The sequence below is a fragment of the Aplidium turbinatum genome, chromosome 9, assembly GCF_918807975.1.
Source record: "Aplidium turbinatum chromosome 9, kaAplTurb1.1, whole genome shotgun sequence".
NCBI lineage: Eukaryota > Metazoa > Chordata > Ascidiacea > Aplousobranchia > Polyclinidae > Aplidium > Aplidium turbinatum.
In genome coordinates, this window is record NC_137480.1 from 23,634,533 (window position 1) to 23,661,858 (window position 27,326).

General features: G+C 36.8%; 3 protein-coding genes across 5 annotated transcripts in view; all 3 read left to right on the forward strand.

Moving 5' to 3' along the window:
• LOC145777357 (uncharacterized) overlaps nt 1-16,768 on the forward strand; it is a 76,859-nt gene extending 60,091 nt beyond the window's left edge. The window contains exons 1-4 of one of the 3 annotated variants that reach the window (XM_082588721.1): nt 8,470-8,577; nt 8,950-9,089; nt 9,760-9,858; nt 16,584-16,768. In XM_082588721.1, the coding sequence (XP_082444847.1) occupies nt 8,508-8,577; nt 8,950-9,089; nt 9,760-9,840 (291 nt within the window). In that variant the 5' untranslated portion in view covers nt 8,470-8,507 and the 3' untranslated portion in view covers nt 9,841-9,858; nt 16,584-16,768. Of the gene's footprint in view, nt 1-8,469; nt 8,578-8,949; nt 9,090-9,759; nt 9,859-10,281; nt 11,222-15,731; nt 15,829-16,583 lie in introns of those variants that run through there. The other 2 variants (XM_082588720.1, XM_082588719.1) reach the window with 2 other exon arrangements.
• The window catches only part of LOC145777356 (uncharacterized), a 58,879-nt gene that overhangs the window by 25,553 nt on the left and 6,000 nt on the right, over nt 1-27,326 (forward strand). The gene's annotated exons all lie outside the window — the stretch shown is intronic.
• LOC145776603 (uncharacterized) lies at nt 19,890-25,924 on the forward strand. The gene is made up of 4 exons (XM_082587833.1): nt 19,890-20,012; nt 23,196-23,272; nt 23,762-23,858; nt 25,230-25,924. Exons 1-4 carry the CDS (start codon nt 19,943-19,945, stop codon nt 25,307-25,309), a joined length of 324 nt encoding a protein of 107 aa, XP_082443959.1. The 5' UTR covers nt 19,890-19,942; the 3' UTR covers nt 25,310-25,924.

Genomic DNA, 27,326 nt, shown 5'->3' on the forward strand with positions numbered 1-27,326 from the left:
TTGCCTACTGCACGTAAGCGGCAGTGTAACTCAATTGATAAAAGCATCCAACTGGTATCTGAAGGTATAATTATAAGCACGGCGGTTACCTCAGTGGTTTGATTCTGGATCAAGAGGTTGAAGATTCGATACCCACTGCCGCTATTGCGATTCTATTTATGCATAACTTACAAAAAGTTTTGTCCCTTTACAGTATATTATGTTCGATTTTTCGGCATGTTGATGAAAGCAGTTCGTGCTGCATGGGATGGGGCAGCGCTAATCAAGAAAAAAAAAATTATCGTTATCGGACATTATCGGCGATAATTTATCGTTTATCGTTATCGCTTAACTTTTTTTTGATTTATCGTTTATCGTTATCGCTTTAGGCATTTTTCGTTTATCGATTATCGTTATCGCTTAACTGAAAAATGAGTTATCGCGCCCAACACTGCTTACTGGTCATGTTGTGCAACTGTTTTCTTGCAATATTGGGACATTATTTGTTTTTCAGGGGCTTGCAAATTCTGTCGCGTTAAATACAACTGTGGGCTTTACATAATCCAATTTGTGTTTGACGTCAACAAATAAATGAACAAAGACAAATATTTCCTCTAGTTTACTATTCTGTATGACGATTTCAACCTTTTCATCGGAGTGAAATGGCGGTTATTGCATTTCGTTTTTCTTGATGTTCTTTTCTAGCACTGCTCTAATTGCAACGTTCATCTGATGAATGTGAAAGTAAAACTATAATAATTAGTGGTAGAAAAGATAGTAATCCTGATGAACAACCATACTGTTCAGTGTTCAGTTTTTTGATGTTCCTCTGAATCACATTAAGATTTGCCTTCGTTTGCGGTAAATTAAATATTGTAGACGACTGCTTTGCTTTTATCCAAACTCGTGAGTTTCAAAATTGTATGTTGGAATAATCAACCAGAAAGATTTATGAAAGCAACAAACAAAATAAAATGTTCATTATATCGTTTAGCTTTAGACGATGATTATTTTTTTTCTATGATTATTAAGTTATTTATATGGTGTTTATTATTTAGATGATGTTTATTATTTTTGCTATTGAACATGAGTGACCGATTATTGTTTGACGTATTTATACGTATGAAAAAGAATGGAATCGGACATTTTGTAGTATCCAGGATTACGCCCGGTGGTTGATGATTTAGATTAAGCGAACGAGAAGGCAAGGAAGCCGAACTTCAAGCATGCTTTTCAGTGTCATGCCATAGACACAACCACATGCTCTTGAGCGGTGTTGAACCGACACCCTTTCGAACGTTGAGCCACTGCTTTCACCACTCAGTAGCTGACTTTGGAGATTAAGCCCAGAAAGGATGAATGGATGGACATTTGTTTTGTGTCGCATCCAAGCGTAGAAATAAAACATACAGTGTGCAACTGTGCATCCAATGAGAGAGTGCGAAAAGACCGTTGCCCTATGGCCCTATGAAGGCTACAGGGATAACAACTTATTAATTATTACCAGTATTTGTTTCTGCCTGCACACACAAAAGATACAAAATCTACGATCTTGAAAAGGAGTTTATTTGAAATATATTTCTGAACAGCTTTTCTCATCAAAGATATCAAGCCATTATTATTAAGCTCAAACATCAAAACATATTTATTTTTGCGTAAAAATACGAAAATAATATTATGTTTTGGCTGTTTGGATATATCATTATAATAGGCTAGCTATGATACGGATGCCCACGATTTGGTTTGGCTTTATCCTCGAACTGACAAAGCCTTGGTTGGTTATTCCTGGTAGTTTTGCATAGTTGTGGAGGCTTTTGACGCAGGCCCGGTCACCGAGATTGACAGAGTGAAGGTTTCCGATTGTTGAAGTGTTCTTGCCGGGGAATTATTCCATTCACTAGGTGCCGCTAAATGGAGAGCAGTCCTTAGAATACGTTGCTCAATCGCACACCCCGAGAGTCGAACAAGCGCCACTTGATCTTGAAGCTTTTTCGTTGACAAAGTCACGCGCTAACCAACTGAGCCATCGGACCGGACATTTGCTCGGGCTGTATTAAAGGCATACTAAATAAAATTTTCAAACGGTAATTAAGCATTGAAATGCGTAAACTGAACATTCAAGAATACATTTAAAAAAAAATTACCGAAAAAAAAATGTTTTCAATGGCGCTGGCAAGGCCCAAAGTCCAATGTTTCATTTATTTTTATTTTTTTTAAAATGACCTAAAAGTGCAAACACTGCTCGAGAATACGTCACGATAGACAGCAATAACAGAAGCTAGGTTACCGCGTCTGATGTTTCAACATCAGATCTGATGTGTTGAGCAAACTGTCTGATGTTTTGATGTTGAAATCTGATGTTTTGAAGTACATACATACATAGCCTACAGTTAAATCGCCCGCAGTAACAACTATTGCGCGATCAACTGATTGCTAGTCTTTTGTGACGTATAGACTGTACAGTCGCACGCTTTGCTGCTCACGCCCAGTCCCGTTTTGAAAGCACTGACAAAAGCACGCGCGCAATGGTGGTCAGACCGCAATCGGGCAAAGTTTTATTGAAAATCGTTTTATGGTAGCATGTTAAAACTCAAAGAACGTGTACAATCGCCAAGTCAGATTTTTCCTTTAGTATCCCTTTAATGACAGATCGGGTTTTTCCGCTCAACCATGCACCAATGGGGAATGGCCTCTTCCTCCTTCTGTGAGTGTGGTGCCGAGGAACAGACCGCAGACCACATCATCAATGACTGTTCCATCTTCAAGTCACCTAACGGAGTGGAAGGTCTGCGTGTCATGGATGATGAAACCAAAGACTGGCTGCTTTCTAGTAGCCTTCCAGTGTAGTCCGGGAACATCGTGAATCTGGGGTGGTAAAAGGATAGACCCTCGGCCCCAGAGGCTCACACGACGACGACGACGACGAACGACAGATAAGAAAATTGCCGTAATGTGGTTTCAAGCTCACGTAATCTGAATGCAATGTTTGTCGAATATTTACCAATTACTTAGGCGTAGATGTGATTCAAAACAAAAATATTTTAAAATGAAGGTAGATCTTGATGTACTTTGAGACAAAGTATTGCTTTTTTGTGATTTCGTTTCATTTCGATTTAATTTACCAGCAAAACAGTTTTGTTTTGCTTACTTACAGTAGTTTGAACACGTTTTAACTTTTGCTAAAGGCACCTAACTTGCTTTTTGAAATATTTAGTTTCAGTTGTCCTAAGAGCAGCCTTTTGCAATATTTACAAAAACAGACAAGTTTTTGCACGGCAGGCCTAATGAAATGCAAAACATAAACAAAGAACATCCTGAAAGCAAAGCTAAGGATGCGATTTGCATCAAGGAAACTGATTCGTTACATGTACAGCAGTGAAGAATCCATTAGTTTCCTAAATTTGGTAATTTCATTTTTTCAAGCAATATTTTGAATACGAGTTCATTAACCAAGCAAGAAAGGATAAGTTTCTATGTAACAGCATTTCTTGGCAGAAACTTTTTAGCTGACACAGAAAACTAACTCTGTTTTTAGATTAAAAGTTGTCGATTAAAAATATCAACAGCTATTTCACGAAAAAAAAAAGTATTTCGTTCAAAACCAGGGAGGCTACAGTACTTATAGATTTTGCAAGATGTTTACTTGTCAGTTCGTACAGGGACGATGGGAAAGCTTCAAAATTTTAAACTTTTTTGTGAGCCTATTGGACAAATAGATCAGTGGTCTTTTATCAGTGTGCGCAAAACATTTAATTCTTTCTGGACAAACTATTGCTATGCGGTAAAAATCGTTTGGCCAATAACATAGTATCAAACGAAGTTTGTAGCTTATGCGTTCTGGTTCATATCAGTTGCGTTTATTTTTTTTCTGCTGGCGAATAAATAAAAATAGCCCACACAAAACACAATAAACACAAATAATTCGCACTACGCGGATGGCAGCGAAAGACTAAAAAGTCACCAAAGTCAATTACCATCAAGTTCAAGTGCAACAAGTCAGTGTCAGTGTAACTTATTGATTGGTTGTGAGAATCACTATCATTGAAGTGAGAAAACCGGCTTTGAGAGCCTACTCCTGGCGTTTTCTCATACTTGCAGAGGAGCTTTATTAAGCCTCTGATGCAGGTCCGATCACCTAAAACGACAGAGTGCATTTAGCACTTTTTGAAGAGTTTGTGTCTGTGTATTATTCCATCCAATAAGTGCAGCACTGCCGCTGAATGAAGAGCAGTCCTTAAAATAGGTTGCTCAAACGTACATCCCGAGAGTCGAACCAGCATCGCTTGATCTTGCTGCTTCATTATTGATATAGTCGGACCCTTCCAACTGAGTTATCGCGGCGGCTTATTATACAACAATAGTTTACAGTTGACACTCAATAGCAACAAAAAATAATATTTTTGAAGAATTGATGCAAAGATGTTTGCTTGTGTTTTACTGTGGTCTCATCGTGAGCTTAAAGTTGAAAGCTGAATTGAAAAACGCAATGGTTCTAAACTTTAATTGTTGTAGACACAGCTATAAAAGCATTACATTGTAATTTTTCTGGAAACACCCAGAAAGCTTGATTGACATTTAAAATAAAGTATTTTGTGTTTACCGGAAGCCATAATTTTAGTCAGACTGTTAGCGATAAATATCTGCTAAAAGGAAACGTGTCCGCGTTGTTTGAGATGGCCAAGATCTGGTGAAAATCCTTGTAAGTTTAAAAATAGATTTCACAAACCTTTCAAAAAACACTACTCAGGGTTTTTTCCGGAGTAGGCTAAATGAGTCGTTAGCTACAGTTGTTTGCTTCAGGGCCGGATTAAGGGTTTATGGGGCCCTGGGCTGAGCTGAAAGTGGGGGCCCTTATCAAGTGACATTTTTCGCTAAAAGTTAATGGTGGAGTGGGGCTACGACACGGGCCCAGTTGCATGTATCTGTGGCACCGAGCCCCAAACAGCGGACCAGTGGCGTAGCCAGAAACAATTTTGGGGGGGGGGGCAAATATTTGATGAGTTGAAGAGAACAACAAAGTGTTTGATTTAAAGCCATCGCCACTTGATGTGCAGTGGCGTATCCTGGTGGGTTGAAGCAATAAAAGTGGAAGGGGGGTTAGAGCGTGCCGACGGCAGGCGTATTCTAGGGGGGTCCGGGGGCATGCTCCCCCGGAAAAATTTTGAAAAATTACACTCAAATACTGGATTATAGCGCTCTCTGAAAACACTTTTAGGGTAATATTTGTATGAAATTTATTAGCAGATAAACAGCTATTAACTTATTAAAGATAGCTCTTACACACGAACGGGCAAAAACTGCGGCTAAAATTAGAGAACACTAAAAACTCAGCTACACAAAAATTCAATAACTACACAAAAACCCAACAGAGTAAGCCATTGTGAAATTGCTTCCACAGATTAGTTCAAAGAAACGTAAATCGCGTAAATTTTGCGCGATTTACGATTTGCATAATTTATTGGTGTCTTTCTGTGTGTCTAAAACAAGTCCTTGAGGGTGTTAATAGCCAGATGTCTTGGAAAACGATATAAATTTCTACAAACTTTATTATATTTTCAACAAAGGGCTCAACTTCGGAATTCAAACTTGGAAAATTGGGGGGGGGGGCATGGCCCCTTTCGCCCCCCTGGCTACGCCTATGCAGCGGATCACCTTCTTGTTTGCCCTCGGCTTGCCACCCGCTGCAGTAGGTGGAACCTGTCAGTGTATAACTCCGTTGCGGAAGAATGTGTCAATCTGTGGTGTATCAACGAACTTTAGAAGACGCGATAGAAGAAGAACTGCATAATATCTAACTGACCATTTTGTATCAGATAATGTCTTCAAAACAGGCAAACCATCTAGGAATTTTCAATGGACTTGTCAACGATGAGTAGACGAGACGAGCCATGAATAAAGGCTTTGCAACAATTCAAAAAGCTCAGCGGCAGAACGGCATGTTTCTACAGGACATTTACCGATTAAACTAAGTGAATGTGCTGTGCAAGGGACATAATGAGCTACACTACATTTCTCGCGCAGAAGAGCTTGAAGACCGTTATACTTGCCACTCATATTGGCAGCATTATCATAACTTTGACCCGTAATCCGTATCATTTTCGGATATGAAAGTATCAAATAAATATGTTTTTTGTTAAAAAAAGAAAGAAAAATTGAATAACTAGGGCTGGGCAGGGGTGCTGCAGCACCGCAGCACATATGGGTGTGCCGCCCTTGCTTGTTTGAGATACGAATTAAAGCAGTAATCTCCAGCTGTGCAACTAAAAAATTAGTAGATTTTTTTCTTTGAGGTGGGGGCCCCCAAAAGTGGGGGCCCTGGGCTTCAGCCCAGTCCGCCCCCCCTTTAATCCGGCACTGGTTTGCTTTTAGCTGTAATGCCCGGGGAAAATTTCCATGTTAATCTCTAACTTCCAGTTCAGAATCTATGATCTCACTTTGTTTGTGTGGTAACTCTAGTTTCAACAATATCTTAAAAAGGCGCAGATACAAAAAACAATAAAACTAGTACAAAAGTTAGTATGAAAAGTACAGTAAAATTACATGAATAAGAGAGCAAGCTTTGGATTTGCAGTTTGTATCATAACGTAAATTGTAGCAGATCTAGAACATAATTGGGGTTGCAACTATATTTTAAAGTCTTTAATTATCTAAGAATTTTATGAGCTTTAAAAAAGCTTTCTTAGTCCGAGAATAAGGATAGTCTACCTAATCTAATCCAAAGAAAGGAAAATTCTAAGAAAAAATGAAAATGTAAAAATTATAGCCCAAAGAGGCAAATAGCTCAGCAAAGAGATTAGAGGGTTGGATCTTTAGAAAATTTTGACAACTTTTGCTTGATTTTGGTCTCATTTTATAGTCCAGTAATGTTGGTTTTTGTTTTTTTGTTGAAGGTTCCCGTGTGTGTTTGACCATATAGATTATAGACTACATCAAATCAAAACTACATTTATGTAGCCTACAAGTTAGTGTTACAAGGTTTGCGAAAAATAAAGTTTTTCCATGGCTATAGAAGGATATAAATAGTTTAGCCTATGTGAATATAAATAGGCTATATACTTTTGATAAAAGTTTCTGTTGTGTTTCAGTAAAATTTTAAAAATCCGTCTCAGTTGTTGCCATCTCCCTTTACAGTCTATAGTAGGCTATAACCAATAAGTGACATTTTATATTATCCACTGACGACCGGAATAAGTTAATCTGATTGTAAACCGTATCAGCTAGCAAAACAATGTGTGTTGCTTTGAAATGTCGCATGCTTTTCTTAGTTTTTGAGAAGCTTGTGACCCAACCCCATTCCATAACCCGTGAATTAAAAAAAGTCTCCTACGTAGATTTTATCACAATCAATCAATAAATTACACTTACACTGACTTGTTGCACTTGAACTTGGTGGCAACTAACTTTGGCGAATTTTTCACGTCATAGAAAACGTAGCTTATGATTGGTTGGCGGTGCATTCTAGTCAATTGCAGTGGCAGAATTTTTCCTTGTTAAAGTGGTTACCATATCTGACAAGTTAAGGTAAAAGTGTTGCCAGATAGTTTTTAAAAGAAGTATATTTTTGGCATTTTTGAAGTAGTGATCGTCCAAATCTTGTCCGTTAAAAACTAACCTGAAGTTTAAAGTAGCACAAGAATGAGTTAAATCAATTGGCAGTTGTTTTACTTTGCAATAAGAATGTGAATTTATGCACAAAACATAAATGTACAATACAAAACATAAAAAGCTTCATGTTTTAAGCGTTGAAGCCTATAATTATTTTTCAAGTAATACTGTATTTTTTGTGCCCAGGAGAGGTTAAATTTGCAAAAGTTATGATAGTTTGCTAAGTGAAAATACAATCGTTTTATCTTACTTTTAGAATAGTTGTTTACTGACAAGTTTTGGATGACCACTGCTTTAAAAATGCCAAATGATATTTTTTCTAAAATTTTGAAAAATATCTGGCACTTTTGTTTCCACTTGCCAGATATCGCAGCCGATTTGGCGATGTCCCACTTCTATGAATCCCTGAGTTTAACAAACAAGTTTCGAACAACATTGAGTCCTGTACAGGGTGAAATGAGATTACGAAATTTAAAGACTAAGTATGACAAATTGTAGCTAGCCGAAAAAGCAACAAATTGTATTGTAGTTTAGCTGATTTAATCCACACCAAACCGTCGATAAAGTAGCAAAATTGCAAAGGTATGTTGGTTTCAAAATCTTCAAGTTTTCAACAATAAGTTCTACTTTTATAGTTACTATACAACTGTCTTCCTAGCTACGATAGTGTACAACTGTACATTTTATATTATGATTATTAGTTGTGAAAAAGTCGTGGCTTCACTAACTTATTCAAGAAGAAATTATTTATTTTCGTGGCTTGTTCAGCAAAATAAATACAGAGATTAAAAGATGAAACGTAAACGATGAACCAAGAGAGTGTAGATGCCTACGTGAAGACGAACAGAAGTGTTGAGGTTTGGATAAGGATTTGTTATTTCTATGAAGGACGGTTGCTGTAGGTTTGATTTAAACATTTTACAATGAAATTGCAACTTTTCTATATTTTCTTGGTGGTTTCCTGCGTTTACAGTGGCACAAAAGCCTTAAGTCGTAAGTGATGATTTTTCGTAAAAAAAAACAAGAGTTGTAATAGGAATTTCAACGTTTTAAATATGTCAAGTATCGTTTCCTCAGATGTTTTTGAAACTTTTTCATTGCAATTTCTATTCTGCTGTAACTTTGTTGTGATAGCCTATTGTAGTTTGAAATCTACCATGAATCATTTTCAATAAATAAATCGTCATTTTTTTATCATAAACTAATGTTGACTTTCACATAAAGAAGATGATATACTTTTTTACAAAGTTTTGAAATTTAAAGATGTCAGTTTGTGCAAAGAATCATACTTTCATTTTTAGAAGATTTAATCATAACTAAGCGTAAAAACTCCTGAAGCTAACGACTTTTGCATTATTTTATCAGCTGAATTGTTGGAAGCAATCCGAAGAGCTTTAGTGATTCAGGGTCTACTCCCAGATGAACCTACGACAACAACAACTACAACAGTGCCAACAACAACTACAACTGTAGCTACAACAACTCGGTCTGCTTCTTTACTTACTGTAAGCAATCATTAGCAACTTTATTTTAAGATGTTCTGCTTTTTCAAGCTGTCAGCACAAAACAAATCACCCATGCACCATGTCAGCGTACATTGTCGGCTGCATAGCTGAATGGTGAAAGCCCTAGTACAACGCTTAATAGGGCACCAGTTTGACACTTCTCAAGAGCATGTGGTTATGTCTTTGGCAACACACTTTAAGGAATACCTGAAGATAAACATAAAGTTCATTTTTAGCCTTCTTGTTTGCTTAATGGAAATCTTAAAAACACCAAGTGTAAAAGCGGACACAAAAAATGGGCATTATGCGGTCTCACTGTGGAAACCCAGGCAGGAAAATCGGTCTTTTTTACATTGATTTAACCTCTATAGATGTTGAGAAAGAAGAGAAAACCAATATTTGTGACCACCTTCAAGCATGTTATTAAATATCGCAGACACAGCCGCATGCTCTCGATCAGTGTCGAACCCACGTCCTTCGAGAGTCGTGCAGAGGCTCTCACCAGTGGGCTACGCACTACGCAGCCAATACGTGTGAGTGACTAGCATTTCCGTTATGCTGCCAGCAAAAACATATCTATGGATTATTTTTTGCGCTATGGAATTTGCAGATTTAGTAAAAGATTTCTAGTAGCCTACCAAACCAAACGTTTATTTTATTACTTTTGCAGATAGAAATGCTTTGCCGCAACTTATGCTTGAGAAGAAGCAATGGGGATTTTGCTTTGACTCTTCCGGGTGTGGAGAAATAAGCGATAATAGGCAGAGAGGTAAAAGTTTTTTGATTTCCTTCAGCCGTTTCCCACAACTGTGCTGACAAGACAAAATAAGATAATTAACAATACAATGTAGTACAACAATACAATACAACAATAGGGTGTCAAGCTTACACCTCCGTAGTGTGTCAGGGAACACTGTCAGTAGGCCGGGTGCTAGCGACAAAGATGAAGGAAAGGAGTCAAATGCTGGGTGCCTTGATTTCGATTGGAAAAAATACTTATTTTCCGGAGTCTCATCTTAGATTTAAAAATGTTAAAAAAAGGATATACTTTGACAAAATTCTAAGTTAGAACTAAATTTAATAGGCTGCTATTGCCAACAGCTGTTTGAATTTTAACGAATATGAATTATGAAATAATAATTACTGGAGTTGTCAGATTTTTCATTCTTTTTATTTGTGTTCTATTTTTCAGAGCTTTGCATAACTTGTCGAGTTACCAACAGATGTCGTCTGTTCATTCCGCGCCCAGATCGAATACCACCAGGAGGGATTCAATAAAAATTACAAGAAGCAAAGGTTCAAGAAGAAATTTATCAAAAACATTCAATCTTGGGATTTGATTAATCAGATCCAATGCAACCATCAGATCAAATCCAATTAGATCCAGATCAGATTAATCAGATCCAATACAGTATTGGACACTATTTGAAGAGTACTCTTCAATTTGCTATGGAGATACTCAGACACTCAAGTACAGAATTTCATTTTCGTAAATGATTGCTAAAACATCTTTAAATGCAGCTGCACAAGTTTGTGTGAAACACTCTATAGCTTCCTGTGGCAACGTCGCGCAGCTGTTGGTTTTGATGGCAGCAATTCTTTCTTCATCATCATTAGGAGGCAATGAAGCGCCAAGTTTCTATGTTGTGAGACTTTTCCATTGCACCTTTTTAATCAAGTTTTGACCAGGCTTTCATATCATTAGTCCAAATTCTTGGATGTCGGTCCCTGTTTCGTTTTCCATTCATTTTTCCTTCTAGTAATTGTCTTTGAATGAAATAGTAATATCCTGGTCGGAAACTCAATGCAAGTCATATGGCCAAAATATTTCAATTTTCTTGTTTCAATTGTTTGTAAAATTTCCGTGTTGGTTTGCAATCTAACTGGTACACCTTCATCTGTGATTTTATCCTTCCATAAAATATTTAGCATTTTTCTATAAATCTACATTTCAAATGCCTCAAGCCGTTTAACCATTTGTGATGACAATGTTCATGTTTCTGCCTTGTCAAGTAAAGTAATTCAGATATAGCATTTCATAATTCGTTTAGAGTGTTGATGTGAATTTTGCGGTTGTTAATTTTTTGTTATCATGCTATAAATTCAACAAATTAAATTATATCTAAAACTTGCTTGAGATGGTTTTTCTAGAGTGAAAATTTGCAACATAAATATCCGTATGTAGGATATCAGAGAGCAGGGTTGGGTGAAACATTTCCTTAACTCGCTGAGAATTTCTGTTGAACTAACGTTATGCTATGTCAGAAGTAGTAACCAATTAAAGCCTGTCGATTGTGAGCAATTTCTACGTCACAAATATATCCATGCCTCGTTTGTATTTGGTTATGCAAGTCTAGCATCCTGTTTACAAATAAAAAAAATTTGTTTATAAATTTAAAGTTTTGATTGAATGGAACCTTTGCCTTCGGACCGAAAAAGCTTCTTTCAATGCTTAATCGTGGCAGCTTCGCGTAGGCACTTGCAAAGGCTTTGAATTACTGACGCTGGCCCATTCATTGAAATTGACAGAGTGAAGTTTCCGATTGTTGAAGTCTTGTTGTCTGTGAGTTATTTCCCCCACTAGGTGCCGCTGAATGGAAAGCAATCTTCAAGTACGTTGCTCAATCGCACATCCCGAGAGTCAAATCAGCGCGACTTTTGTAGTTTCTTTGTTCGTGATGTTAACGTCAGCACTAATACCTTTTGAAGACATTATTCAAGTCATCGGAGAGCATACAAATAGTCTAATTATCTGATGCCAAAAGAATATTAGCCTGATGCAAAAGATTTTCCAAGTACATTCGTGTGTCATCCCGGTGACGCTTACATTACAACAAGAATGCTTACAACAAGACGCATTACAACAAGAATGCTTTCTTCTTCTTCATCATGTGTTACCTGGCCGTAGCCCAGAGCATCAGGCAAGCTCTTGCTTTGTCGTTGAACTCGGCTAAATCCTGGGAAGAGCATCTTGCTTTTAAAACAGAGAATTCGAGGAGATGTTGCATCGTTTGCTCCTGTCCATATTTGTAACTTGTGCTTTCCAAAAAATATTCCCCGTGTCGCATCAACGTCTTACATCTTCCAATACCTGTTCTTAAACGGTTGAGGCATCGCCAATATAGGCTAACACTTGTTTCTACTTTTGCAAGCTACCGGAGAGTGGTTAAAAAGCAAACTTTTTCTTGTTTCGTCCAAGTTACTTTGTCGCTGGGTCACTCAAAGTCCTTACTATATCATAAACAAGTTACCACTATAAGTTACTAAGTAAGTACCACAATTCCGCCCCGTTAGCTCAGTGGTTACGCGTAGCCTACTCACTTTAACACCGTAGGCTACACAAGATCACACGGCGCTGGTTCGACTCTCGAGGTGTGCGCTTGAGCAACGCATTTCAGGACAGCTCTCCATTCATCGGCATCTAGTGAATGGAATAATTCCCCAGCAACAACACTTCAACAATCGGAAACTTCACTCTGTCAATCTCGGTAACCGGCCCTGCGTCAAGAGCCTCTACAAGTATTAGGCCTACCATATTTTCATCGTCTAAAAAGAGGACACGTTTCGTCAGCAAGTATAATTTTACGCTTGAAAAATCTTTTAGGCCCTACATCATTTACATTATTAGATCATTACAGTATAGGCCTTAAGACAACAAATGATTTTATATTATTAAGAGTTATCAAAAAAGTGAAAAAATACCTAAATTTTAGACAGTTTCAGTCACAGCAATGATCTCAAAAAATCTGCGAAATGTGACAAATCAGGCACGATCTCCAGGTAGCGAAGCCTTAACTTTTTTCAATTAGGATTGTTAAGCCTTAACGAAATTGTTAAATTATTTGCAAGAAATATGACTAAAACAGTACGCTGCACATAACCGTCACGATGCTAAAAACGGCGTGAACTAAAAAGCTGTTCCTTTCCTTACAAAGCTGTACCCTATCCATGCCACGATTTCTTTTACTGTAGGTTAGGTGTCACACACATTGCACTTTTAGACATTTGTTTCAAGTAACAAACGAATCAAACTGAGTTGGTAATCAGCAACGTCTCCAAGCTTTGTATCAATATAAAACGTATGTAGGTAAAAAAAAAACTTTTGTGGAAGTATGAGCATGGCCTTTAAAATGTCGTTTAATATCTTATAGTGAACCAGTCAATGATCGTTCAATAGCAGTTCCATAAAATGCGCCAATTTCTTGTAGAACTTATAAATCAACATGCTGCATTGGTGGGCCTATACAAAATGTTTAGAAAACAAATAACCTACAAGCCGTCGCTGAAACGTCATCAAGCAATATAATCCCGTTGAAAATATCAGCATGAAAACCCAAACTGTCAAAAAAGAGGACATTTGAGCATTTTTTAGTGTCCTCGGAGGACAATTAATTTTTCTTGAAAAAAGAGGACAAATCCTCTTAAAAGAGGACGTATGGTAGCCCTAACAAGTATGCGAAACTACCAGGAATAACTTATCAAGGCTTTGTAAGTCCAAGGATAAAGACTCAAAAACCAACCAATCACTTTACGCAAATGCATGGCTTACCTAACTGCAATCTGAGGAGGTCAAAATTTAGAAACATGGAAACATATGGTTACCGGTTTATCAAATGATGAATGTAGCCTAAGCTGCGGATGTGATGAGTTGTTGCAACCATTATGCAAAATCGAAATATGACAGGCTGACAAAAACAACTAAACTGGATATGTAGAAAAGGTAGCCTACTTCTGATTATAATCATATTAACAAAACATGTAGCCTACTAAATTCGGACACATTTCACACTTTCAAGCTAGAGGACTATAAAGCTTTCTAGTAACAAATAGTCAGATAAATATATTACGATTGCTATCATGCAGGCCAATACGTTTACAAGCAGAGGGATCAATATAATAAGAATCGTTCGAAGAGAGTGTAGCACCACGAAAATGGAAGATCACTTTTAACAAATTTAGCCTACTGTTTCTTATAGACAATTTTTTATGGCTTAAGAACTTATATTTTCGAGGCTATTTATCTAAGTCAAAAGTTGATAGTGTATGACAAAGATTTTAAATCTGAACCCGGAGTAAGTTTACTCTTAGGATATGAATTAGACTTGGGCCTACTTTGGAATTGCATCAATTCTGCAAAAAAAAATTACATATCTTCTTTATAAACCGCATAATTTTTTTAAACCACAGTTAAGTAAATATGTTTGGTTTTTGTAGATTTGAAACATTGACTATAGCCTACAGTAGAGTAGGCCTATGTTTTCTACTGCAATTTTATGTACGGAAAGAGTTTAGGTTAATTACACTGTTCTTATTTTTCATACAACCGTTGATTACTCTCAACTTCGACAGATCTGGTTTTAGCTTAGGCCTTAATCTGGAATTTAAATACGGATCCAAATTAGATGTAGGATTATCTCTTAAGCATACGAATCCTTTGAGCAAAATTTTGGCAATTAAAAAGTTATCAGGACACTGGTGTGACCTATATAAAAACAAAAGCAATTCTACTGCATCACAATCAGGGATTGATAGAAGTGCTACTATGGATCCCTGTCTGACAATACTGCATGTCATTGCAAATCAAGATTGAATGATTACATTGGTAAAGATTAGGGCGATTTTTTGTAACCTAAAAAATTCCAAAAAAAGTGACTTTATTTTTGCAATAAAGTAACTAAAAAGTAAATTTATTCAACGAAAACAAGAAAGCGAAAGAAAATGAAGCAATTCAACATAACAAAAACATTTAAATTAGCTTCAATTTGTGCTCAAGTTATAGTTGCACATTCAAATTACACATACGTAAAGCTTTACATTCTCTGGCAGAAAGTTTCTGTCAATCAAACACTTTAGCTGTTGCAGGGAAAACAAGTGGTTAAATATAGTTAACACAATTTGTTTCATCGAAAAAAATTACTTTACGAGTTTTCGGGAATACACGCGATACCAAAAATCCGTACCATACTATGGACCATAGTAGAAGATATATTAAAAGTCTTGGCATTAGGCCTACACAGAATGTAAATTCATCTCTCCAGTAGCAATGAAAGATAAATAAACAAGGGAATTGGCAAAAAGTGTGCAAAATAAAGTGACCTAACAAATAAAAAGTAACATAAAAACACAAAAAGTGACTTATGGTAACTTTATAACTTCTTAAATATTGACCCCACAACCATGAAATTTCGGTCCTACATTTCTTTTGTTAATTGGTACAACTAAAAAAAAAAGTAACTTTAGTAACAAAAAATCGTTTTAGTAATGACGTAAATATGAACGCAAGACCATTCTATGACATGGGGTAATGGTAATCGGTAGGGGTAATAATCTAACTCATCGATTATATTGCCTCACGTAAGTTTTCTGCAAACCAGAGTTTATGAAAATAAACACAAGTATCATTATCAAAGTTTTATTTCGAGACAGACCTTTTTGGCCAGGTCTAAATTAAATCAATTTGATCTTAATGGAAGTGATTCCTTCTTTTACTAATTTGATTTTCTCTGAAAGGCAAACCGTCTGATCTAACTTATTTCCGGCCTAAATTGTATTTTCCAGTTGAGGACTAAAATATAGTTATTAATATTATTATACTTATTTTCAGCATTATTCCATTGTAATATTTATTATTTGTTTTTTCAGTTGTATCGACATTGTCAGTTGTATTGCTTGAGAAACTCAAGCGGAAGCTATACAGTATCACCGCGTTGTGGACGGATTACTTATACACCTCATAGAAGTAGGCAAAAACTAAACTTTGTTAGTGGTGAAAAGTTAATCGAATGAAGTTATATGAGATTGATTGATTGAATCTTTATCCTCGGACTGGGAAAGCTTCTTGCAGAGCTTAATCCTGGCAGTTTCGCATACTCGTAGAGGCTTTAAATCACTGACGCAGGCCCGGTAACCGAGATTGACAGAATGAAGTTTCCGATTGTGGAAGTCTTGTTGCTGGGGAATTATTCCATCCATTAGAAGCCGCTGAATGGAGAGCAGTCCTTAACGTACGTTGCTCAAGCGCACACCTGAAGAGTCGAACCTAGCGCCGCTTGATTTTGAAGCTTCTTCGTTCCAGAAGTCACGCGCTAACCAACCGAACTATCGGGGCGAACGAGATAGTTTTAATTTTAGCATAACTGATAATTTTAGTATAACTGAAAATTAAACAAAACTGTTCTTTAGGTTATGATTTATTAATAGTCGTGGTGGGGATTTTTTGATAAATGGCAATCATTGATCTTGGCGAGGAATCAAAGATATTTGACATATTTATGATATTATACACGTTTACGTATTAGTCTACCAAGGGATGGAATTACAAAAAGAAATCGTCTCTCAGCAGTTTAAATTGTTATTTATTTGTTCTTAAAATGTGCTTTACTTATAAAACAAAACAGTGGTTTTTAGTAGGTTTACCATTAAAAAAGGGAGCTTTGCTTAATTGTTAGAGTTACATTAAGTTTTTTTCAGCATGCTGTGCGATTTGTTTTTCAGGGGCCTGCATACTGTGTCGTGTTGCATGGGAGTGTACACTTTTCGTACACAGAGCATCTCCTTTCTCATAATGCTAATTCTACAGAAATCAAAACGCTTTCGTCGACTTCACTATTCATGCTTCTACAGTCTTTAGCTCAAAACCCAACAGAGTGTATTCAACCTTTTTTCGCAGTGATTGATTCAATTCAAAACGATCATCAAATCAAAGAACTATTACAATTCTAAGAGAAACGACATTTTTGAAAGACTAGTCGTATAGTGTATGTGTGTACCCCTTGTGGGTCAGTAGACTCCAAGTTGAAACCCCTTTGACATATACAGTATATCTACTGCATTACATTATACCTGTTATTGCCATATTACAACTGTTTTCAACCTTGCAGTTGCTGGAAGTGTTTTCTGGAGTATTTTTAACATTTATATAATAGACTAAAGAGAATAGTTGAAAGTAACTTGCTGAAAACTTTGTTTAATTTTTGTGTTGTTTTTAAGATAACTTTGTGTGACGCTGTACCATTGGTGTGCTTCCGTTTGCGCGATGTTCAGCAACGAGATATTATTCGACTTGTGAAAGTGTGACAATTCGTATAGATAGCCTGTGTACTGTATGTGTTTGCTCAGTAGTAGCGCAAAATTTCTTTGTTTCGTAAAGCCTCCAATACATTTATCAATCTGTTTCTCTTTCATGTTGCACCATAATGTTAGCTTGTGCGTCTTGCTTGTGCTGTGGTTTTCAAACTATGCGTCCGGAGGCCCTGATGCGTTGTTTGAAATTCAAAGGACCTCGTACAAAGTTTCGGCTTCCTAACTAAAAAATTCTTATTCTGTATAAAAATTATTCTGATTATTGCAACTAATTCATCTACAGTATTTTAAACTGTTAGGTTTGGTGGCCGTGCTTAAATTTACTTTCATTGACGTATCATTTAAATTTACATCGCATGCACGTTTTAAACTTCTTTGGTTTTGCCGCCGTTTCCTTTTGTTGGTTTTATTCACGTAAACTGTTGGTAACTTTATCATTGCTGTGAAGAAAGGCGTTCTTCCCGGCTATCAGCACAAGGCTGATTACTCACTAGCACAGCGAGCAGCAGTAACGCTTCGCTAACCAGAACGGTGTAGCTTCCTGTAAGAGCTAATCCTTCCAACTAAGAGCTAATCCGGTGTAGGCTCTTTCTTTCCACAAAGATAAGAGTTAAACTGACTGGTAAAGCGGCGGTCGATTACTCAAGTGGCAAGAATACGGTGCGATACTGATAAGCCCAGCCTCATGGGCGAAACACGTGTCTATCGCTGTCTATTCGATGCTACAATCGGCTGCCAAAATAACTTAAACGTTTATCATTGCTGTTGTTTTCCGACAAAGAAAAATAAATTGAATTGAATTGAATTGAATGTATGTTCAACTTAATTGGTTTAAGGCAGCAGGTTGCTTACCAATGTTTACTGGTTGCTTACCAATGGTTGCCAATGGTTGCTTATCCAATGCTTATCCAATACCAATGGTTGCTTACCAATGTTTAACAGCAGGTTGCTTACCAAATAGTAATGCTTAATTTAGAAATCCAAACGTTAGTCAGGAGTCTATTAATACTCATGGTTTTACCATGATTGTGATTACAACGAAAAATTTATTACAAATAAAAAGAGTGAGAAGTTTTTTGTAAAAGCCACAAAAATTCTGTTAATTTTTGATACAATTTGCAGGAAAATAAAAATGGGCATACAGATCATTGATTTTTGGAACTTGAGTCCACACGCTTGTAACATAAATTCGTCTCCACATTTCGCTATGGTTATAAGTGGTCGCGAAGTCAACAAACTCTAACAAAACAATTTTCAAAACAAATTTCGAACAGCCCCATACCTCTTATCAACAGTATCATTTTGAGCCATGTCAGCTGCAAGGCCGATTGGCGAGATCTCTGGCTCGACGTTGATTCTACACCGCTCAAAAGCACGTGCGTATGTCTTTGGCAGGACGTTTAAAGACACTGGATGAGGGTGGATACGAAGACTGGCTCCCTTGCATTTCCGCCTACTTAATGTAAATTTTCAACCACCGGGTGAAGCCTGGATACGACGATTATAAGTTATTTCATTGACAAGTGGTGTGTGAAGGGAAGCCAATAGACGTCCATGATAGAAATTTGCAGAGCAACCAAACTCACTTCACAAAGCGCTTGCTTCTAATGTTTTTTTTTGCGTCAGTACTTCGCAAGCATATCCTAAAAAAGTTGCGATCAATTCACGGTAACAAAGCGATATGCAAACTGTAAACAATGAATATCCTGCAAAGGTATCTCACAGCTATCGTCTTTCTTAATGTTATTATTAAGACATAAAGCTTATTATTATTAATACAAAGTTAGTAAAAGCTCCGGAAGTTATCCCGCCAAAGAAGCAGCAGCGAAAACATTGAACTCTTACATTTGATGAAAGTTTGGTAAAGAGCGTATAGCCTACCTTGTTGTGCCGCAAACATACAAATTTATCCTTTGTCCTCATCAGAACACATTAATGTGTCTGAAACTTTGATATATAGTTTTTAGTTTATCTTTTTTGTGAGATGCAAATTAATATGCTGAATCATAGATTTGATTATCTCATTGTTTTAACTCCTTAGTCATCAGAAAATCAGGGCTCGTTTGGCATGAGCTAACTATAGGCTCATGTTTGAAAACAACTTCGTTATGTTCATTCTCTACCCATTGAAATATAATACAAAAAGTAAGAGCTAATTCAGTTTGTTTTAATTCCTGACCATCATAGCAAAAACACTATACGTCTAACATATAGCAGAGGTTTAGAAAAAGGTAGAAGCGACAAAATGCAACCGTTCCAACGCGTTTGAGACCGAATAGAATGATCAGTTTAAACTTTTTGCACGGTCATAACACTTTGTATACATGTAAGGAGCAAACAAGTCATTGTGCTCCGGGATTTTGTTCTTAGAAAACAGAATTGAAGTAGGCTAAACTTGTAATTCACTTGTACAACAACCTTGCAAAGGCTTTAATAAAATAGAAAGCAACTACATCTGCAAATAGAAGGATACATAAATTACTGCTTCCGAACGTACATAATGCTGCAACAACAGAACTGAATGAATGAACGAATGAAGAAAACGTAGAACCCAGGCGTGTAGAAAACAAGGCAATAATTAACTGAGTAGAAAGATTGAGGGACAAAGCGCCGTGCTCAGAAACACACGACAAGAATATATTGTTGAAGCTTAGATAAGTTTAAATAAAAATTTATTTTTGCTTTTTCAAAATACTAGTTGCAATAAGTTTTGAGGTTTTGTTGTTTGATTGAAGGAACATAGTTGTAAATTTGATTGGAAACAGTTTACAATGAAACTCCATCTCATATGTGCTTTCTTTCTGGTTATGCACATGTACAGCGGTACAGAAGCTTTAAATGGTAAGTGTTAATTGTAGGTCTGTTTAAAGGACAATTTTGGATATAAAGGCTTCCTTTTTTCAAAATAATATTTCTATTGTTATTTATTTTTTACCGTGATATTGCATTTTTTACAGCTAAAGCTTCCATAGTGAAAAACCAAACATAGATTAAGTTGCCTACATTCATTTCATAATAATAACAATGCGTAGGCTAATACAGGCTGCATAGCCAACGTTCAAAAGGACGCTGGTTCGACACCGATCCAGAGAATATGCTTTTGGCAACACACTTAAAGGCGGTTATAGGCAAATTGTTCGTAAGCAATTGTTCGTAAAGCAATTGTTCGTAAACAATTGTTCGTAAAACAATTGTTAGTAAACTGTTTTTCGTAAAATGAAATCCGTAAAACAATTCTTCGTAAAGCATTTCTTCGTATAGGCTACATCAAATTTTAACTGCATGCACGAAAAAATGCTTTAGGAGAATTGTTTTACGAAGAATTAATTTTACGAACAATTTCAGAAACCACTTATAGTTTTACGAACAATTGCTTACGAACAATTGCTTTACACCTTTACGAACAATTGCTTACGAACAATTTGTCAGACACCCTTAAAGGCATGCCGTCGATAGCGCAGTGGCGTCCCCTTGAATACAGCATAGCTCTTATTTCTTCTGGCTATGAGCAGTAAGCTGCTCGAGAGAGAAATGCCTACGGCATTTATTATGGCTTATTATGGCTGGCCTACTGAACTCAATAATGACAAAACAGAATATCTTTTCTTTTTCAATGAAGTAAAACTGAGATAAATTAAAATTTTCCGGTTTTCTCAGTTTGTTTCTCAATTCGAAAACAACCAAAGTGATTATCTAAAAAATAAAATAGTGCAGCATCTTCCAAAGTTTTCAACTGAAATTCCACAAGAGAAGCTTGGTCGTTTCTATTGATTTGCTGCACTTTGTATTTTTGATGTTTTACCGATTCTTGATGCTTTGGTGGGATATTCATTATCAACAATTTAAAAAAAATCATTACCTAGACACAGAGATGTACGTATACGCCGAAAATTCTACGTCGCATACATGCGGCGTAGAATTTTGTTTACGCTAACGTTTGCGGCCACATTTTTTTGGATAGTTTGCGCTTGAGGATACGCCGTAAAGTTTTCGCGTTTGTTTAGCGCTTAGCGTCAACGCATACTTTTTAATGTCTTTTTTTCGCTACAACACGCCAATACTTTCCAGCGCTGCCAGGGCCGTAGCCAGACCGCAAAGCAAGGGGGGGGGGCAACTTTTTTTTATGGGGGGTCGAAAAAATTTAAATGATTTTAGCATTTTAACCTCTTAAATACCGGTATCCACAAAAATTGCAATATATCAGATTAGTGTTAAGGCCAACACTGGTCTCATAATTTATCTGCTAGTTAAATCACGGCAACCATGTTACAATGACCAACATAACACAGCAATTGTTGATTTGTTGTATAAAGAGTGGTACTTTGTTATGAGCAAATATTTTAACTAGCTCGAAGAAGCTAGTGCCGAAGATTTTGATATATAACCTATGATTACATTCCGCCTATACACCCGCGAGCTCAGTAGCTTCGCCAGGAATTTTGAAACGTGGCGGTTTTGACGGCCAGCGGGCGAAGCCCGACGTCGACACCCAGCAGTGGGGGTCTGGGGGGCTTCCGCCAGAAATTTTTGAAAAATTACTTTGAAATTGGTGCATTCTGAGAGCATTTTCAACAAAAATTTGAGTATGAATATTACTGTAAAATGATGCTGTCCGGTGGCATAGCAAAAGGATAAAATCATGTTTTCTTAGGCATTTTTCGGTAATAAAGCTAAGTCTGAGTTTTCTTGTGCTAATTCTTGGCTGAGATATTTGAATATTTGGTATTGGCAAAACTCGCTCATTTAGTGCAGTTTCGTTTAAAATTAAGCAAACTTTGTTTTACAGACATAGAGACTGAAAGCATCATTTTAAATATCGTGACGTCACACGCGTGCCAAAGAGGGGCGTTGTAACCCCCAATCCCCCCCCCCCCCTTGGCTACGCCACTGCATGAGCTAGTCTATTGCAATTGCAGTCGCGGATGTTTGGATGTAAACCGTCTCACAAACAAGTCTAAATCGATAGAATTCGATACAGAATGTTCAAAGGCCATAAGCACCAAGTTTGCCTGTCTTGGTTGTAACATGCTCCGTCTAGTGGGAGCGTCAACCCTTGCTAACAATGAGAATCCCCACTCACAAACGGCAGTGCTAGATCCAAATGTAGCAATATCTGCTAATCATTATAATTGTAGCTGTTGCTCGAGAATGTTGGGATTTTGCCAGGGAGGGATAATTTTTTTCTGGGCGGGCGAAGCCCCCACTGGCCCCCGGCTGGCTACGGGCCTGAGCGCTGCAGTGGAAAGAATGTTTCCAATGGGCAAAGACATATTGCAACCAAACACACAGCAAAATGTCAGATGAACACTTTCGGATGCTTGTGTTTCTTCGTGGAAATTCAAAATAAAACTTGTTTGTTTGAAGTGGTTTATACCGTGTGAATGTTTGGCACCTAGCAAACAAAATTAGTTTGCGCTAGTGTATGCGCTGACGCTGACGCCGCCAACTTTTTTAACAAGTTGCGTTGACGCATACGGCGTATGGCTTTTCGAACGTTTGCGTCTACGCTGACGGCGTCAATATTTTTTTGTATGCGCGTACATCACTGCCTAAACAACTAATCACTCCTTTTATGCTTTAATTTAAAGTCTGGATCAACATTTTTGTGCCAGAGTACTTAATATACTGTATACTGTTGTATCCTAAACTCAGGGCTATAATTGATATTAAAATTACCCTCCCCTCTTATTTATAGGCTACCTTAATTTAACGGCTGGAGCAATGTTTTTTGCTTTACAAGCTATAAGTTACAACAAATTCTTAAGGTTGGGCCAACTTACTATACAGTAGCCTACAAACATGGAGTCACTTAAAAGAGTATCATAGGCATACGAAGAGTAACATGATCAGATTAACATAATCAGGTTCATTTTTAACATTTGCAGGACACAAAATTTACATTGAAATAAATTACTCGTCTTCGTGTGTTTATGGTACAACAAGACAAACTCACTGTCGAAGCTCTATCACTTAAAAGAGAGTGTATGAATGGCACTTAACGAAACTTTTCTTGCTTATTTTCAGATGAGTTTTTGGCAGCGATAAGAAAAGCTTTGGTTCTTCGAGGATTGATCAGACCAAAGCCTACTTTGCCTGCGCGGGTAACTATAAAAACGAAAGTAATTATATAGCATCACAATCAGGAATTGATTGAGGTGCTACTATGTGTGTCAATACTGCATGTTATTGCAAATCAAGATTGAATGAGTAGATCGCTAATGACGGAAATATGCCCATTCCTATTTTCTGATATTGGGTAATCGTAATCGGTGATGGAAATCTCACTCATCGATAGCATTGTCTCACGTAAGCTTTCTGCAAACCTGAGTTTATGAAAATAAACACAAGCATCATCATCAAAGTTTTATTTGAGGACAGACTTTTATGGCCAGGTCCAAATTAAATCCATTTAATCTTAATGGAAGTGATTCCTTCTTTTACTCAGTTGATTTTCTCTGAAAGGCAAACCGTTTGATCTATTTCCGGCCTAAATTGTACTTTCCAGTTGAGGACTGAAATATAGCCTAGTTATTATTATTATAGTTATTATCATCATTATTCCTTAAAGTAGTTATATATATTTTTTTCAGTTCTATCAGCTTTGTCCGATGTATTGCCGGAGAAACTCAAGCGGAAGCTACGCAGTGCCACCGCGTTGTGGGCTTATTAGGCATACACTTCATAAAAGTAGGCAGAAACTACTTTGCTTTGGTTTGTATCTTTATTCTCGGACTGACTAAGCCTTGATAGGTTATTCCTGGTAGTTTCGCATACTCGTAGAGGCTTTTGACGCAGGGCCGGTTACCGGAGATTGACAGAGTGAAGTTTCCGATTGTTGAAGTTTGTTGCCGGGGAATTATTCCATTCACTAGGTGCCGCTGAATGGAGAGCAGTCATTATAATATAATGCGTTGCTCAAGCGCACACCCCGGGAAGCGAACCAGCGCCGCTTGACCTTGAAGCTTCTTTGTCCACGAAGTCACGCGCTGAGCGCTGGCCAATTGAGCTATCGCAGCGGACTTTGTTGGCGGTGGACAATTTAATTTAATGAAGTTATATAAGAGAATTTTAGTATAACTAAAAATTAAACAAAACTGTTCTTTAGGTTATAATTAAATTATTATTAATAGTTGTGGTGGGGAATTTTTTGATAAATGGCAAGCATTGATCTTGGCGAGGAATCAAAGATATTTGACATATTTCTGATACTTTGCACATTTATGTATTAGCCTACCAAGGGATGGAATTAGAAATAGAAATCGTCTTACAGCAGTTTAACCTATCTGTAGCGATACGGGGTTTTATGAAGACGCCCTACCCTAGTAGGCCTAGTGAAATATTTCACAGAAGGAAATATGCTAGAAATGTAAAATTTCTTGACTTTTAGTTTTTATTCTTTGCGAATTTTCTAAACCTATACTGGTCATTTTTCTATCTTCCTGCCCTTCACAATAAACATTTCGTCTCAGGTGGCTAGACATTTTCATGCAATGCTAGTTATATATATGATAATGTTAGTGCAATATAAATGTTAGAGCAATTACTTTGAATTGTAAAAGCGCCCAAAAATGCCTTATATTTATGAGCAAAAGTAATTTTTTGCTTAGTTTAGCATTGCTCTATTCTATGTTATAATTCAAAAATTTCAATTTTGAAGCTATTTTGGGGAAATTACATAAAAATCGACTTTCTAACATTTTTTTTCATCTTAAACACTTTATTTCAATAAATTTGTTGGATAAAAATTTAATTTTTATACGCACAATACACATGGCTATTATCTTGTAAAATATTTTGGATCTATAATTTTCATAGCTCCCGTTATAGCGTTTAATTAGCACAGGGCTAAGATAGCCCGTGACGTACTTTCCGCGTACGAAAACAGTTCGTACTAAGATAGAGTTAAATTTTTATTCATTTGTTTTTGTTTTTAAAATGTGCTTTACTTATGAATTAAAACAAACAGTGGTTTTTGGTAGGTCTACCATTAGAAAAAGGAGCTTTACTTGTTAGAGCTACATTTACATTTTTTTGTATGTTGTGCGATTTGTTTTTCAGGGGCCTGCAAAAAGTGTCGTCTTCAATTCCAGTGCAACCTTTTCATACACAGGTTCAAACAAAGGGCATCTTTCAAATAATGCTAATTCATCAGAAGTAAAAACGCCTTCGTCGACTTCACTGTTCATGCTTCTATAGTCTCTAGCTCAAAACCCAACATAGTGTATTCACATTTTTTTGCAATGATTGTTCCATTCATTCAAAACGATCATCAAACCAAAGAACTATTACAATTCTAAGAGAAACGAACATTTTTGAAAGACTAGTCGTATAGTGTATGTGTGTACCCCTTGTGGGTCAGTAGACTCCAAGTTGAAACCCCTTTGACTTACTATATACGGTACATCTATACTGCATTACATTATACTTGGAATTTCCATATTAAACCTGTTTTCAACCTTGCAGTTGCAAGAAAAACTTTTTTTGGAGTGTTTTTAACATGTATGTTGTAAAAAAAGAGAATGATTGAAAGTAACTTGATCAAAGTTAAAAGTAACTTGCTGAAGACTTTGTTTAATTTTTGTGTTGTTTTTAAAATAACTTTGTGTGACGCTGTAGCCTACCATATTGGCGTACTTCCGTTTGTGCGATGTTCTGCAACAAGATATTATTCAACTTGTGAAAGTGTGACAATTCGTATAGTATGTACTGTATGTGTTTGCTCAGCAGTAGCGCTACGTTTCTTTGTTTCGTAAAGCCTTCAATACATTTATCAATCTGTTTCTCTTTCATGTTGCACCATAATGTTAGCTTGTGCGTCTTCCTAGTGCTATGGTTTTCAAACTATGCGTCCAGACGCACTGATGCGTTGTTTGAAATTTCAAAGGACCTCATACAAAGGTTCGGTTTCCTAAATAAAAAAACTTGTATTCTGTATAATAAGCTATCCCTGTTTATAAGGCTATGTATGTTCAGTTTAATTATTTTAAGCATCCCTGATTTTAAGGCAGCAGATTGCTAATCAATGCTTAATTTAGAAATGCAAACGTTAGGCAGCAGTTTATTGATATTCATGGTTTTACCATGACAGTGACTACAACAAAAATTTATTACAGATAAAAAGAGTGAGAAAAGACTTTGTAAAGGCCACAAAAATTCTGTTGATTTTAATTGATAAAATTTACAGAAAAACAGCAATTGGCATACAGATCATTGATTTTTGGACCTTGGGTCCACATTAAGCTTGTAACATAATTTTTTCATCATAACATCACGTCATAACTTTGTGACCACATTTCACTATGGTCATAAGTGCGTCGCGAATTCAACAAATTCTAACAAAACAATTTTCATAACAAATTTCGAACAGCCCCATACCTCTTATCAACAGCGTCACTATAAGGCATCTCAGCTGCAAGGCCGATTGGTGAGAACACTCGCTCAACGTTCGAAAGAGCTCCGATGTTACACCGCTCAAAAGCAGGTGCCTGTGTCTTTGGCAGGACGTATAAAGACGCTGAATGAGGGTGGATACGAAGACTGGCTCCCTTGCATTCCCGTCTACTTAATGTAAATTTTCAACAACCTGGTGTAAGTCTAGATACGACGATTATGAGTTATTTCATTGACAAGTGGTTTGAAAGGAAACTAATAGACGTCCATGGTAGAAATTTGCAGAGCAACCAAACTCACTTCACAAAACGCTTTGTTTCTGATGTTTCTTACGTCAGTATTTCGCAAGCATATCCTAAAAATGCTGTGATCCATTCACGGTAACAAAGCGATATGCAAACTGTAAATAATGAATATCCTGCAAAGGTATCCTACGACTATCGTCTTTCTTAATGTTATTATTAAGACATAAAGCTTGTTATCATTAATACAAAGTTAATAAAAGTTCCGGAAGTTATCCCGCCAACAGCGGTGAAAACACCGAACTCTTACGTTTGAAGAAGGTTTGTTAAAGAGCGTAGTGCCGTAGCGTACCTTGGTGTGCCGCAAACATACAAATCTATCATTTTTCCTCATCAGAGCACAATGATGTGTCCAAAACTTTGATATCTAGTTTTTATTTTTATTTTTTTGTGAGATTAGAATTAATATGCTAAATCATAGATTTGGTTATTTCATTGTTTTATTTCCTTAAAGTAAGAGATC